This window comes from Nicotiana tabacum, chromosome 23 (assembly GCF_000715075.1).
Source record: "Nicotiana tabacum cultivar K326 chromosome 23, ASM71507v2, whole genome shotgun sequence".
NCBI lineage: Eukaryota > Viridiplantae > Streptophyta > Magnoliopsida > Solanales > Solanaceae > Nicotiana > Nicotiana tabacum.
Window position 1 is genome coordinate 99027921 of NC_134102.1, and position 15129 is coordinate 99043049.

Genomic DNA, 15129 nt, shown 5'->3' on the forward strand with positions numbered 1-15129 from the left:
GCAACAAGTCCGTTAGCAGCAACTTTGTCTTTAGCATCAGGGTCTGCGAGCGCGGCATTGTCTACGCGCGCGGCGCTGTTGGCATCTGCTTGTGGCTGCGCGCTGACGATGGCTATCGGTGGGGCGACAGAGGCACATGCGCGCTTGTCACTTGGAGCTGCCGAGACCACGGGGCCGACCATGGCGACGGGCATTGGGAGGCTGGCCAGGACGCCACGGGGCGCGTCCAAGGGGTCATGGGGCATGGTTGGAAAGCCGCCCATGACATTCTCCCCCACCTGAGTTGGCGACGTCCTCGGTGCCTTCCTTGCAAGGTAATCATTAATCAGGCTCTTGTAGGCTTTGAGGTTTGTTCCCATCTCCTAAGTATTCTCCTCTGCATCACATCCGTGCCATTTCACCAAGAACTCCTGGTGATCTTTTCTTGAGGCGTGAATCACTCGATCATCAAGAATAGCTTCAGCACGCCTTTTTCCTGTTGAATTGGGGCCTCGAATACTTGGTATTGTGAGTTGGCTTCGTGAAGGATCCTCCATATCTTCCCGAAAAGGTTTCAGGAGACTGACATGGAAAACATGATGGATTTTCCACCAAGCTGGGGTATCCACCCGGTATGCAACTTTCCCAATGCGCCTTTCAATGGACAAGGGTCCAATATATTTTTGCAATAGGCGAGGGTCATGGACCCCTGCAAATAAGTACCGCTTTGGGATTTTGACCATCACTTTGTCTCCCACCTGATATTCAACAAAGCGGCGATTCTGATCAGCATGCCTCTTCATCCGCTTTTGGGCTTTGACAAGATAGCTCCGCACTATCTCCAAATTTTGCTTCCATTCTTTTGAGAAGCTAGTAGCCCGAGGAGATTTTGATATGTTTGGTGCGTTCACTGTGTGTGGGAGTAGCGGTTACTGTCCGGTAACAATTTCAAAAGCGCTTTTGTTGGTACTTGAGCTCTTTTGTGAATTGAAACACAGTTGAGCAGCATCCAGAAGCTTCACCCAATTCTTCTGTGATCCGGTCACAAAGTGCCGGAGATATTCCTCTAGCATGCCATTGAATCGCTCCGTCTGGCCATCAGATTGCGGATGAAAACTTGAGCTATGACTTAATTTTGACCAGAGGCACTTAAAGAGTTGGGTCCAAAAATTGCTAGTGAAGCGTGAGTCGCGATCACTAACAATGTCTTTAGGTGGGATCCAATATTTGACGACATGAGAGAGGAATAGTCGAGCTGTATCTTCTGCTGATATATATTGTGGGGCTGCTATAAAGGTAGCATACTTGGAAAACTGATCCACCACAACCAAGATAGTTGTGAGATATCCGACCTTGGGCAATCTGGTGATGAAGTCCAGGGAAATGCTTTCCCAAGGTCTTTTTGGGACAGCTAGTGGTTCCAAGAGCCATGCCTGCGTCAAGCGGTCTGACTTATCCTTCTGGCATACTAGACAAGTCTTCACATACTGAGCGACGTCATCGACCATTTGAGGCCAATAATATGCACGGTGAAGTAATGTCATGGTGCGTTCCTCGCCGGGATGACCGACCCACAAAGTATCGTGGCATTTCGCAAGAAGAGCCCGTCGCAGATCTCCTCCTTTAGGAACATAAAGTCGGTTCCCTTTCACCTTCAAGAAACCATCTTCGGTGTAGAACTGGCGAGTCTTGCCCTGTCCTACCAAATCAACCAAATACTGTGCAGCAGGATCCTTGATGAGTAGATCCTGTACCTGGTCTTTTATGGTGGTGGTTACTTCGCTTCCCTTTAGGGCGACGAGTACACAAATCGATGCTAGATCAGCTCTTCGACTGAGTGCATCAGCAACATGATTGGTCTTTCCACTTCGGTACTCCAGGTTGAAGTGAAATTCCGCTAGGAGTTCCTGCCACCTAGCCTGTCGACCATTCAGCTTTGGTTGGGTCATGAAATGGCTAACGGCTGTGTTGTCTGTCTTGACCACGAATGGGGCTCCCAGTAGATAATGTCTCCAAAGGCATAAGCAATGAACGACAACCAATAATTCTTTCTCATAGGCGGCATAGCGCCGCTCTGCATCCTTTAGTTTCCGGCTCTCGTACGCTACGGGATGCCCTTCTTGTAGCAACACTCCACTAAGTGCATAGTCGGAGGCATCCGTTTGCACTTCGAATGGCTTGGCCAAGTCAGGTAGGGCCAAGACTGGGCTACTAGACATAGCCATCTTCAATGCGTCCAAGGCCTCTGCCCGCTTGGGGCCCCAATCCCACGGGGTGGCCTTCTTGAGAAGTTCTGTCAGCGGCACTGCAATGAGGGAGTAATTTTTCACAAAACGCCGATAGAAGTTGCATAGACCAAGGAACGACCTCAAGGCATGGATATCCTTAGGAGGCAGCCATTCTGTAATGGCCTGAATCTTCTGCTTGTCCATCTTGATCCTCCTTTCCTCGATGACATGTCCGAGGAAGTCAATTTGTTTCTGAGCAAAGGAGCACTTGGATAGCTTCGCATATAATTTGTGCTCCCGCAATCGGGCTAGGACCTTCCGCAAACGCTCCAGGTGTTCTTCCAGTGTCTGGATATATACCACAATGTCATCCAAATAAACCACGATGAATTCATCAATGTATTCTCGGAAGACTTGGTTCATCAAGGTGCAAAATGTGGCTGGCGCGTTAGTCAAGCCAAATGGCATAACCAGGAAGTCGTATGACCCATATCTTGTCACACGGGTCGTCTTGTGCTCATCACCATCTGTAATCTGAACTTGCCAATAACCTGTCCTCAGGTCTATTTTGGTGAATACCGTCGCACCACCCAGTCTATCAAACAAGTCTGCCATTAGCGGAATAGGGTACTTGTTTTTCACGGTGATTTTATTTAGAGCCCGGTAATCCACGCATAGTCGTAAACTACCATCATGTTTCTTTTGGAATAGCATAGGGGACCCGTATGGGGACTTGGAGGGCACGATGATCCCTGTGTCTAGTATTTCCGTCAATTGTCTCCGAAGCTCGGAGAGTTCGGGTTATCACATTCTGTACGGCGCCCGGGCAGGTGGCTTCGCACCCGGCACCAACTCAATCTCATGGTCCACAGTTCGCCTGGGCGGAAGACTCTTTGGCATGTCTTGTGGCATGATGTCTTCAAATTCCAGAAGCAGCTCCTTCACGGGTGCAGGAATGGGACCCGAGGAGCGTTCTATATCTTCCATGCAGAGGGTAGCCAGGAACGTGGGTTCATGTCTTTTTACCCCCTTCTTCAACTGCAAGACCGAGATGTTCTCGGCTGCCATCTTCATGGGAATGCACGGAATAATGCAGGGCTTGGCCCCATTTGCTCCCATCATCAATAGCATGTCTGCATACGGTGCGGGCATGGTATTGGTCTGTCTCAGGAATTCCAACCCCACTATTAACTCAAATTAATCTATGATCACTACGCGCAGGTTGAACTTTCCTTCATAAGGGCCAAGCTTCACTGGTACTTCTTTGGCTATTCCACTCACTGGTTGAGGTGGTGAGTTGATAGCCTTCACACGACCTTTACCCTTTCCTACAACTAGTCCAAGGCGTTCCACCTGAGTCGAGGCTAAGTAGTTGTGGGTGGCACCCGTGTCTATCATTGCCCGAATGGGCTTGCCATTTACCTTCATGTCAACGAACATTAAGGTCCTCTCTTGATGAGGAGGAGTCCTCTCATTCGCCTTCTTTTTTCCTTTCCTGGCAATTGGGCAGGGGTCCTTCTTGCGGATACCGGCACTGGTTCCCGTTAAGGGCTCAGAAATAGAGCCAACAATTGCATTGAATGCACCTACTAGCTCGGTCTGGTCCGCATCATCGGCGTCATCATCCGTCCCATCCTCAAAAGCTTGATGGGCATTCATCTGTGCATGTGGGCATTCATTATTCCAATGTGGTCTGCCGTAATGACGGCATCCTGAGGGGGGCTTCCTCCCCCGATCATTGTTGTTAGATGCAGCACTAGTATTGCCTGAAGAGGGAGCCTTAGATTTGGGTGCACTCCGGTCTCCTCCACTTCTGCTAGGGCCACCATTGTTTGGCTAGCCCCCTTTGTATCCTCCTCGGACAGGCTGTTAAGGCCTATCCTTCTGGGCTTCCACTTGGTAATCCCCAAGGCACTCTGCTGCTTGGATTGCCTTAGGCAACATGTCTACCCTTTGTCTCTGCAACTCCATCGGGCATAAGGTTTCAACCCTTCCAGGAAGGTGAAGAGTTTGTCTTTGTCCCCCATGTCACAGATGTTCAGCATGAGTGCAGAGAATTCCCGCACGTAATCTCGCACTGATTTGGTCTGGCGGAGCTCCCGTAACTTTCTTCTGGCATTGTACTCAACATTTTCGGGTAAGAACTGTAGGCGTATGACTGCCTTCAGTTCTGCCCATATCTCGAGGGCATCTTCACCAGCCTTGATGGCTTCGTACTTCACCCCCACCAGAGTTTGGCATTACCCTGAAGATACATGGCAGCAGTTGCTACCTTCTTAGCTTCTTCTAGGCCTCCCACAGCATCGAAGTATTGCTCGATGTCGAAAATGAAATTTTCCACTTCTTTGGCATTCCGAGCTCCACTGTATGGCCTTGGCTCAGGAATTTTCAACTTTTGTTTCATAGGGGCGAGGTTCACACCACCCCCAAATTGGTTTCCGCCTCCTCGAAGTAGGCCTTGTAAAGCAGCATTGACCACGTTGAGCTGGCCTGTCAAGTTATCTATAGTTTGTTGAATGGCAGTCACCCTGTCTGCCTCTTGTTCCCTGTTGGATAAATCCTCGGCACGTTCCTGCTGGAGGACCTCAAATTTACCAAAAATTTTAGCTGCCTCTGTGGCTACCGTTTGCTGGTCTCCTTCAGAGTCGCGACTGATGTTTTCTATGTCAACTTCGGCCTGGATCAGTCTGCGGTCCAGGTCGTCCAACCTTTGCATTAGGCTGGTCTTTAGGTCAGGCACCATTTCCACGATGGGCCGTAATGCGTCAACCATTCCCTCAAGGGTCGCGATGCGATCCCCATAATTCACCATGGTCAGAAATGGTGGTAATTGCAATGTAATCCCTCGTCCGATGTCGAGCCTAGGCTCTAATACCAACTGTTACGTGGCGCCTTCCTGAAGTTCCTTGGAAGGGCGACGTAAGGCTAAGCAACCGATGTCAGTACGGTTGTTGTCCACCAACTGAGGCTCCCTCCATACGCTAGACTAGATTGTCAGTGCCGTACGGAAAAACCAATGTCATGAGCAATTGAAAGAGAGCAGAAAAGAGAATTGAGAATGAAAGAAAGCTTGATTGCATTGAATGAAAGCTATTACAGAAAAACAAGACGGTGTCGGGGGGGGGGGGAAGGGGGAGGGGGAGACACCAGTACAAAGAATTGTTTGCTTGCTTGGTCCCCCTTAATAGTGCTTAAAAAAAATAAACCAAAGTTACATGACTAGACCTATGAAAGCTGAAAAATCACACTTAAAGAAAATGCAGCAAAACTACTCTATATTTACAATGAAAAGGACTTAGTCTTCTACAAAGCAGCAACAAGTCCGTTGGCAGCAACTTTGTCTTTAGCATCAGGGTCTGCACGCGCGGCATTGTCTACGCGTGCGGCGCTGTTGGCATCTGCCTGTGGCTGGGCGCTGGCGATGACTATCGGTGGGGCGACAGAGGTACATGCACGCTTTTCACTTGGAGTTGCCGAGACCACGGGGCCGACCGTGGCGACGGGCATTGGGAGGCTGGCCAGGACGCCACGAGGCGAGTCCAAAGGGTCATGGAGCATGGTTGAAAAGCCGCCCATGACATTACATACAACAACTGCCTATACCAAAACTTGATAAATGATTGCAGATGGATGCTAACTAGAGCGGGGGTGCCTACGGTGACACATGTCTTCAGGGAAGCAAATGGAGTCGCTGACCTTATGGCCAAGAATGGAAGCAGCTCAAATATTTTTGGAAATCCTATGTTGTATTTTATCCCGCCCCCTTTTGTTGTTTCTACTTTTGAATTGGACAAGCTAGGAACTCTGTGTCCTAGAATAGTCCCAACTTGTAATGACTCTTAAGTCTGATGGAATAAATGTCTTCATTACCCCAAAAAAAAAATATTAACCTAGTAAATATCAAATCCTAGACAACTTAGGAATAATAATTAATATTGATTTAATTTCTAACATATCATATCCTTTAAAACTTTTTGAGAGGTCAATATCTTAACCCTTTCTGATGGAGTTAGTGAGTGAGATGGACTATTTTCAGAGTTGAGGTCTTGTAACTTCCGAATGAAAATAAATAGAAAATAGAGTGCATAGTTTTTCAATATGAAACTACGATATTAAAATGAATTATAGGAAATAAATTTTGATTTTTTAAATTTTGAAATGCGAGATAATGAAGAAGGAGAAGTCTCAAAGTTTGAATTAAAATTTTTAAATATGGAATAAGAAATAGTTGAAAGTGCCAAAACCTTGAGATTCCTTGTTACATTAAAAATTTAAGCTCTCGTCTCTAAGTTATCTCTCTCTTCCCAACCACCTTTCTCTATCATATATGTTTCTTTATTAATCCATGATCAAAACGTGCTCAAACATTGAAACTATTTATTTGAACCCTCTCTAGAAGCTTTCTAAGCTTTATTCAAGAAAAGATACCATGTATCTCTTTAAGTACATAATACTCTTTGAATCGTGGCAGGACCAGATTCATCAAAGGAAATTTTTTTTTTTAAAAAAAATGCAAAATAATTCAACATTGAATATATATACTTAAAACTTTTTTTATCTTGTTTACCGAGTATAGTCTTTTGACGAAGGGGAGAACTTGAATTTTCGGAGGATGGGTGCACTATTAAATAAGAGATCAAAATCAGTACACCACTTTGTCTCTTTTGATTATGGGTTCCATCAAATATATATATATATATTTATTTATTTATTTTTGCCAAATTATATATATCATATCTCTACTTTAATCTGAGGAATACGGGTTCACGTGAACCATATTTTACACTTTGATCCCTCTCTGGGACTGTAGCCTTTTCGTGCCCCTAGCTCCACCCATGCTTTTGAGTCTTGACAATTCATTCCTACTTCAAATCGTTTTATTTTTTTAAACCCCCAATCTTATTTAAAACTTCATTAAAAAGATGATCAACTTAAAACCTTATTATTTTTCTTTTTACATGAGCCTCATAAAATTAATATCCCTAGAAAAGGTTGTAGTACTAACTAACGCAGATGCCTATTACATTAATACTATAGATAAACAAACATTTTATCCTTGACCATAGAGAGAAAAAAGAAAAAGAGGGTCAACCCTAGTTTTATATCTTTGATTAATGAAAACTATAGTTGGAAAATATCCAATAAAAACAGTTCATTTAAATACTCTGTTTATGGTTCATAGGTAACCTCCCACTACTTCATATTCTATATCTATATATTGCACCAAATATTTTCATATACAAAGCTCTGTCCTCTCTCCTTTTAAGCTTTCAGATTTATTTGGCTGACCTTAAATTAAATGGGGAGGAAATGCTCGCACTGTGGTATAACTGGTCACAATTCACGAACCTGTAAACCTCAGAAGACAAAAATTGATGGAAAAAATGAAGATGCTACGTCCAATATTGGTATGAAACTTTTTGGTGTGAAGCTTGAAATACCAAAAACATCTTCTTTTGCTAGTACTGCTTCAATGAAGAAGAGTTTTAGTGTTGGTTGCCTTCAGAATTCGTCGAAAATTTCTTCTTCAACAGCTGGATCTTTTACTTCCAATTGTAAGATGTTTTCAGATGAAAACCTGGATTATAAAGTGTCGAATGGTTATCTTTCTGATCATGAATTGGTTGGAAGAACTTCAGATAAGAAAAAAGGTTAGTGTTCTAATTACAAACTTGATTTTTTCCTTTTGTTTTTTCTATTTCAAGATTTGATCTTTTACCGGTAATACTTCTTCAGTTTCACATATTTCATAATCTAGCCACAAAACCGTTTTATGAAATTTCAGAAAAGTTTTTATGCTTTGGGGTTATGATCTATGACTATGTAGTGTTTCTCTCTCTCGATATACAAACATGAAAATCTTGAAATGATAGGATCTTTGCACATATTCCACCTGAGTTAAATGTTTACCTTTCCTAACTGATTACATATATTATATATTTATGTACTTATTTTAGTTGGGTGGACAGCTATTTAAGTTAATACTTTTTAATTATGAGAAATTACTCTTTTGTAATTCCTTGTTTTTCTCCGCTTTAGTTTCAATAAATTTTTGTTGGAATATCTATTTTATAAGTAAATTTATTAATTAAAGTGGCAAGGAAATTGCAATCCGGAAATATAGACCTGACGTTAAAGAATTTCTTTTTTCTAGAGAAGGGAACTCCATAGTTCTTCACATGCTAATCTTTCTTTCTTTCAAACAAGACACCCTTGATTTGTTTTGTTCTTCTTCCTTTTTTTCTTTTCTTAATGTGAGCAGCCACCCAATTGATGACAAAAGAAGGTTAAGTACGTTAGTTATTTTTGCTAATTTAAGAGATAAACAGTACCTTTTTTTTAAAATTCCGAGTAATCTAATATTTTTATTAGTTAGAGTTGCAACTTTGGTTATGTGGCTTCAGTTGAAGTTTATATCACCTAAACAAGCATGCCATCGTAGGTAAAAGAATAGGCTTATAATAAGTAATAAATAACATTAAATCAACGCAAAAGAAATACCATCAAATGATCATACAGAATAAATTGATTCATTTTGTTTTAAATTTCCAAAAAAACTTAATATGGGAGATGCAGCTCCTCAAATAGAACATTCTTATATAGTCGCATGAAAAGTGAATACATGCACAATTGTCGCCAACATTATAATAGGATTATACTCAAGTGTGAATGTCAAGTGTTTAATCTTGGAGCATAAATTTCGAACAAATGTAAAACTCCGTTATGTCTTACTTTAAAGAGATCTTTAGCCAAATAGTCGGCCGAATTCACTGTTACTTTTTCGAATATGTATACATAAATTATATACTGATTATTAATGATTATATACATATTATATAGTATGAAATATTCATATATTATATCCATCGATTTTTTTAGTTTAAGCGATGGGATAAACGACTATTTAAGTTTAATTCCATGTTGCTTTTGAATTTGTCTGACTTTATTCGGTTCGTTTACTTTTACTAGTAAAAATATATTCAAATAATAGGTTTGGTGAAATTTCCGTAGGAGTTCCATGGACAGAAGAAGAACACAGGATATTTCTAGTTGGATTGGAAAAACTTGGAAAAGGAGACTGGAGGGGCATTTCTAGGAAATTTGTCACAACAAGGACACCAACCCAAGTAGCAAGTCATGCCCAAAAGTATTTTCTTCGCCAAAATTCTCTCAATAGAACCAAGCGGAGACGCAGTCTCTTTGACAAGGTACTTAACTAAACCCCATTTAATTTCTCTCCTTTTACCAATGACTCAAAATTATTAGTAGTAAACTTCGCAAAATTGATTTTTCAACTATGACAATGCGAAGTCTATGTTACTCGGGCTCTTCAAAAATATCGCCGGATATGTGTCCGATCTTCTAAAAGCTATGAATTATTTGGAGGATCCACATGGGTGCGATAATATTTTTTGAAAAGTGGAAGCAACATAGCTTGGAGGTGTCATAATATGGCTGTGATGATCCCTCTATGTTTAATCAGAGTTCTCCAGTTCGAGCCATGGGAATGACAGTCTCACGTTTTACTTCCTTAGTGCGTGGGGCATTGCGACACGAATCCAGATTAGCCGAACGAATTTTGAATGTCGGGTGCCAAAAAAAATTGGTTCTTCGAATATGAATGTTGTATACCTTTCCATTCTTCATTAAAAAAAAAAAGAAGAGGCAAGCCCGGTGTATTAAACTCCCGCTATGCTCGGGGTCCGGGGAAGCGCCGGATCACAAGGGTCTACCGTACGCAGCCTTACCCAACATTTCTGCAAGAGACTATTTCTACGGCTCGAACCCGTGACCTCCTGGTAACGGGGCAACAACTTTACCAGTTACGCCAAGACTCCCCTTCAATTCTTCATACTTAAAATAAAAAGCTCTAATTTTCCAATTTACAATGCAATTTACTAGATTCTTTTATTTTAACCTTTTTTCTTTAAAATTCAGCTAGTAAATTCTTTTTACACCTTTTTAATAACCAAGTTAATCATCGTCAGGTTGGGATGGATAAATCAACTATCTTACTGTTTGATAAAAGTGTTACCAAGACAAAAGAAAGCAGATCCAAGTCAACAGAGGATGATGAAACAAATATTTCCATGATAACTTTTAGTACTTCACCAAGCAAAGATTCAAAGTTAGCAACATTCGTTAATCTCCCATTTATTAATTCAAGTGATTATATTTCATTTCAAGATTCACCAAAGCCAGACCTAGAGCTCACCCTTGCAGTACCAAGGCAACTCAATAATCAAAGAAGAAAATCAGGTGGTCTTCTTGGTGGAAATACAATTACTGTCGTTTGATTAAAACATTCTGCTCATGTTTCATGTAATCAAACATAGTATAAGAAATTAGGAAATTAATTAAGTAGATGTCCATAAAAATAATCAAAATTTTCTATGTGATATGACTGATATGTAACTTTGTAAATGATGCCCTACCAGCATCACCCTTGGTCCCCCAAGCTTACCACAAATACATTTTTTTATTCCATTTTAAAATATTAAATGTTTCATCAGTGATAAAAGATATGAATTAAGTTCCAAAAGTTTGCTAGCAAGATAATTCTAATGATTTGTTAAAGGATGTTTTACTATTTTGCATGTCACATCATATCCTACTAAGTATCATATCACTTACATAAAGTATTTTAATTAGATGTCGACATTTTGAGTATATATATGTTAAACTTATGACAAATTTCAAACCATTGGTTGAATATTTTCATTCGCTAGGCATGTTTAATTTGTCCACTGTTATTGGTAGGGCTCGTACGTAGTGATAATGTTCCTTAAATCAATATTAACTATTTCCATATTATGTTCAGATCCTCTGGTGTCTGTTGGAGGAGATATATTGAAGCTCTCCCGTCTTAAAAACCCGATAGAATGCGATCTCATAGTCAATTTCTTATAAGGGGATGAAATGTGTATTTCAGTAATTTTTAGGTTTTTAAAACATTTAGTCAGGTCAAACAACTTTTAAGTCTATGTTTTTCAGTAAAAACAACTTTTGTAGATGTTCAAATCCCTTTTCAGGTAAATTTAGAGTTTAAAATTGAAGTAAACCTTAACTCCCCTAACGGTTTGTAATTCCCAATTGACTTAAACATATATACAAGATGGTTGTGTACAACAGATGTACTTCTACTTAGCTTGTAGTATTAGCATAGATTCTTCAACCAACCTTTACTTAAGGTAGAAAATTGTACACTTACAGCCCTCTAACGAAAGGTCTCATTACAATCTATTTTGACTTGAATAATTATTTAACCGAAAAACGGATAACGATTGAATTTTTACGTGGTTCTAAAGATACGTAGTATAACTTGGTACAAATTGAGAAAATATATAAATGAATATCGAAATTAACTGTAAAAGAAACGAATGCAGACCAAATGAATTAATTGGCCTAGGCCCTCAAGTTTGATCACTCTCAAACTGAATGGAGAGCAGACTGATACAAGTACAAAAATGACTAAATATCCAAACCAAAAGAAAGGCAGTATATTGCTTTGTATTCTATGAATCTGAATGAATCTCTTTTCCAAATGATCAGACCTCCCTTTATATAGTGGGGAAGTCCTATTCTTAATATAATTTTTAAATACAGCAAGGAATCCCATGATAGATTAATTAATTGGCCTCTCATTGATATGCGTCGTGATTTTCGCCGAGATTCTCGCCCAATTGCGGATATTCCGACTTTCTGTTTTTTGGCTCGATAAGCTTTCCTCGATCGAGGCCGATCTCAGCCTCAATCGGTCTCTATATTGCCCGATCTCAATCTTGGCCGATCTCAATCTTGACCGGTCTCTATTTTGCTCGTGCTTGATCTTAGCCGATCTCGATCTTGGAAGGTCTCTATCTTGATCGGTCTCTGGGTCTCGAGCTCGGCAACCTAACTTCGCATCATGGCTTGATATTACATGAAGTTGAACCTTGGTCTATCATGTTCCAATCTCGATTATTCATACGAAGGGGAAACTCGATTTTGACCATATACAGATAGTCCCCTCGTTTCTCGGAAAGAAGATGACGATAAACGATATGAATTTCCGAACTCCAACTCTGTGGGTGACGATGTCAGCGAAGAGCCCTATTATGACGTATGTGACAAACGTCCTGTCGGTTCAGTTACCAAGGCATTAAATGTCTGTCAGTCGTTGGTCGGCCACTACCAGTTCTAAACCGTCATTACCAAGCTATAAGTATTCAAACCTTCATATTCATTCAAAACTTTTCACTCAAAACTTCTTCTCTACTCTTGCATCTTCTTTAGAAAATTCCTTTGCTTCATAATTTTCACACCGCATACAATCCTAATTCTCTTTTCCCTTGTTCATCAATGGCGAAAACCTCCAAAACAGTGCCGCAAATAGAGGTCGCTTCTTCATCACGACCCACCGGTGGTGAGGGTGCGACGGAGCCTCACCTTGAGGAATTCGTTCCGGTAGGGTGCTCAACCGCCATTGATTTTAAGGTCGAAAAAGCCTCTTCGGTACCGGGCCGATGTGAGCCGATCTCGAGGTACCAGTGTACAATCACTGAGAAAATGCTCGACAAAGTAAAAAAGGAATGCAACTGGGGTGAAAAACACGTGGTAGTCCCATCGCCCGAAGAATCAATTACTACCCATATGGAGGTGTTCTTAAGTGTTTATACTTATCCCTTCACGGTGGGTCCCTTAGACCCCGTTATCATCGCCTTCTGCAACATGTATGACGTGACCCTTGGCCAGAATTATCCTTCTTTTTGGAGAATAGTGATTCTCCTCCGATTTTTCTCGAGCAAAATCGAGGGGTGTCCTTTCACCCTCGATCACCTTGTGCGCCTTTACAGTCCCCGAGTCTATCGAGGAGGGCTAATCAAGCTTGCTCGCCGAGGCCACCAAAGCCCCGCTATCGAGCATAGACGAGACTCGTGACCTAGTTTGGATGTGCCGATTTGTTCGAATCAGAACTTCAGACCTGATCCCTGTTGACGACATGCCGTTTTCTGAGAAATGGAACATGAATCGTGAGTACTATTCCCCTTCGAACGTTTAATTTTATGGCTCTGCTTTTCATTTTCTTGATCCACTTTTCTATGCTTGTTACAACTGTGGCCCGGATGCCGGAACCGATTCCAAAACATAAACAATGGGTAGAAGGTCTGGTACTGCAGAGACCATACTCCGAGTGTGCTTGGATGGAATTATCAAAGGGTCGATGGGAGGCCCGCAGTCATGGTAAGTTTCTTTCTTAGAATAGTCATCGTTTGGTCTTCTTCTCTTGCTTACTCCCCTTTTTTTCTTTTGTAGATCTTTGGAAGGATGTTGTCATGAGGCCCCCATCTTGTGACAAAGAAGTCCCTGCTCCAAAGCAGGTCAAAGAGAAGAAGAGAAAAGGGGCTCCGAGTTCCCCGATCTCGGAAAATAAAAAATCGACGAAGAAATCTCGCAAGCCCAAGGGGGGCTCCGGTATTATGCCTTCGGACTTGATCCGTCGTTTAAGGGACGAGCCCGAAGAAGGAGAAGATGAAGTAGCATGTGTGCGGGCTAATGTTGTGATACAACAACCCTCTGAATCGGTGGAGGTTGATTAGGGAGCTCTGTCCATAATTCCCGAACAAGGAAAAGCTGAGGCAATTCCGTCTCGAGCTGAGATGGTCGAAGGTGAGATCGGGGGCAAGGCTTCTCGTGCAGTAGAAGATATCTCTAGGGACGATATCAGGATAGTTTACATTACTAGATCCCCTCATATTTCGGATGCTACGATCCATGAGGCTAACATGTTGGAAAGTCGATCTTTCGAGGGTGTTCAGGGGTTGACTGATATCCATGGCTTTCTGGATAGGTTCGAGTCCGCTGCCCCGGAGGATATTATCGGGTTCGGTGGGTTACCGGTATCGAAGAAAGCATCATGGTCGGGCGCTATCGGGTCTTCATCGAGCCCAAAACTGGTGGACCGATTCCCGGCCCCGATTGATAATCCCGATTGTAGGCGGAAAATAGTGCTCTCCATCCCGGAGGATGCCCGAGTTTTCTCTCCCCCCACGGGGATTGCTAGTTACCTTAGGTCCTTGGTGACCGAAGAGGATCAAGCCGTGATGAACGCGGTAGGAGCCGCTTGCCTTTTCAACGAGGCCCAACACACTCTGAATCGGGTAACTTCGAGGGTATCTCTACTGTTTCTTTTATATTTAGAATTGTAGATAATTATAACATCTTCTTCCTTGTTTGCAGGCTTCGGTGTTGCATCACGAGGCTTTCCTTCGAATCTGGGAGGAGCCTGAGGCTGAGGTAGGAATGACACCTACAACCTTCTTAGTGAGAAGCTTCGGGCAGATTTGGCAACCGCTCGGGATGAGCATGCCGAGATGGCTGAGCAGGTATTTCGAGTGCTTCATGATAGTGAAGATGAATTGGAGATTACTAATAATGATCCGATTCTGCAGGCCCGATAGAGGTTCGAACAAATCGGACGGCTCCAAACACAAGTGGATGCGATACAGGCCGAGGCGGAAGAATTTAAAAAGAACACGGACATTCTAGCCTCGAAAAAGGAGATCTTCCAAGCTCAACTGGAGTCGGCCGAAACCCAGCTCCAAGCTGCGAAAGAGAAAACCTCGGTGCAGGTCGAGAAGGTCAAGGAGCTTCAGCATCGGTTGGATTTGGCCATTTCTGATAAGGCAAGCTTGGCCGATGAACTCGAAGTGGCCAGATTCGAGGTGGCCGTAGCCAGATCTGAGGTGGCCGAGGCTAACAAAAGAGCTGATGCTAAAGTGGCCCAATTTAGGGTCAATGTCAAAGTCAACCAGGTCAAGGCCAAGGGCATGGTCGAACATGCAAAATGGCAAGCTCGAAGGGAAGCTCTCAAGGGGGTCAGTGCCCAGGGCTTCGATATTGTGGCCAAAATTGAAAATGCCAAAGCGGAGGAAGCCAAGGA

The 15129-nt window shown here is 42.4% G+C and overlaps 1 protein-coding gene across 4 annotated transcripts; it reads left to right on the forward strand.

Moving 5' to 3' along the window:
- The first annotated feature begins 7391 nt into the window (after positions 1 to 7391).
- LOC107817283 (transcription factor MYBS3-like) lies at positions 7392 to 14880 on the forward strand. Of its 4 annotated transcripts, XM_075246004.1 has the most exons (4): positions 7393 to 7858; positions 9219 to 9415; positions 14427 to 14572; positions 14639 to 14879. In XM_075246004.1, exons 1-4 carry the CDS (start codon positions 7507 to 7509, stop codon positions 14733 to 14735), a joined length of 792 nt encoding a protein of 263 aa, XP_075102105.1. In that variant the 5' UTR covers positions 7393 to 7506; the 3' UTR covers positions 14736 to 14879. The 4 variants fall into 4 exon arrangements, with proteins under 4 accessions (XP_075102104.1, XP_075102105.1, XP_075102106.1 ...); XM_075246003.1 differs by having other exon boundaries at positions 7392 to 7858; positions 14427 to 14880; XM_075246005.1 differs by lacking the exons at positions 14427 to 14572; positions 14639 to 14879 and adding an exon at positions 9691 to 9980 and having other exon boundaries at positions 7394 to 7858.
- Positions 14881 to 15129: the final 249 nt, after the last annotated feature.

Excerpts from the sequence above, each read along its gene's own strand:
- LOC107817283 (XM_075246003.1), top strand. The coding sequence starts at position 7,507 with ATGGGGAGGAAATGCTCGCACTGTGGTATAACTGGTCACAATTCACGA. Across the intron at positions 7,859-9,218 it reads AACTTCAGATAAGAAAAAAG|GAGTTCCATGGACAGAAGAA; the intron begins GTTAGTGTTCTA and ends AAATTTCCGTAG. Across the intron at positions 9,416-14,426 it reads GACGCAGTCTCTTTGACAAG|GCTTCGGTGTTGCATCACGA; the intron begins GTACTTAACTAA and ends CCTTGTTTGCAG.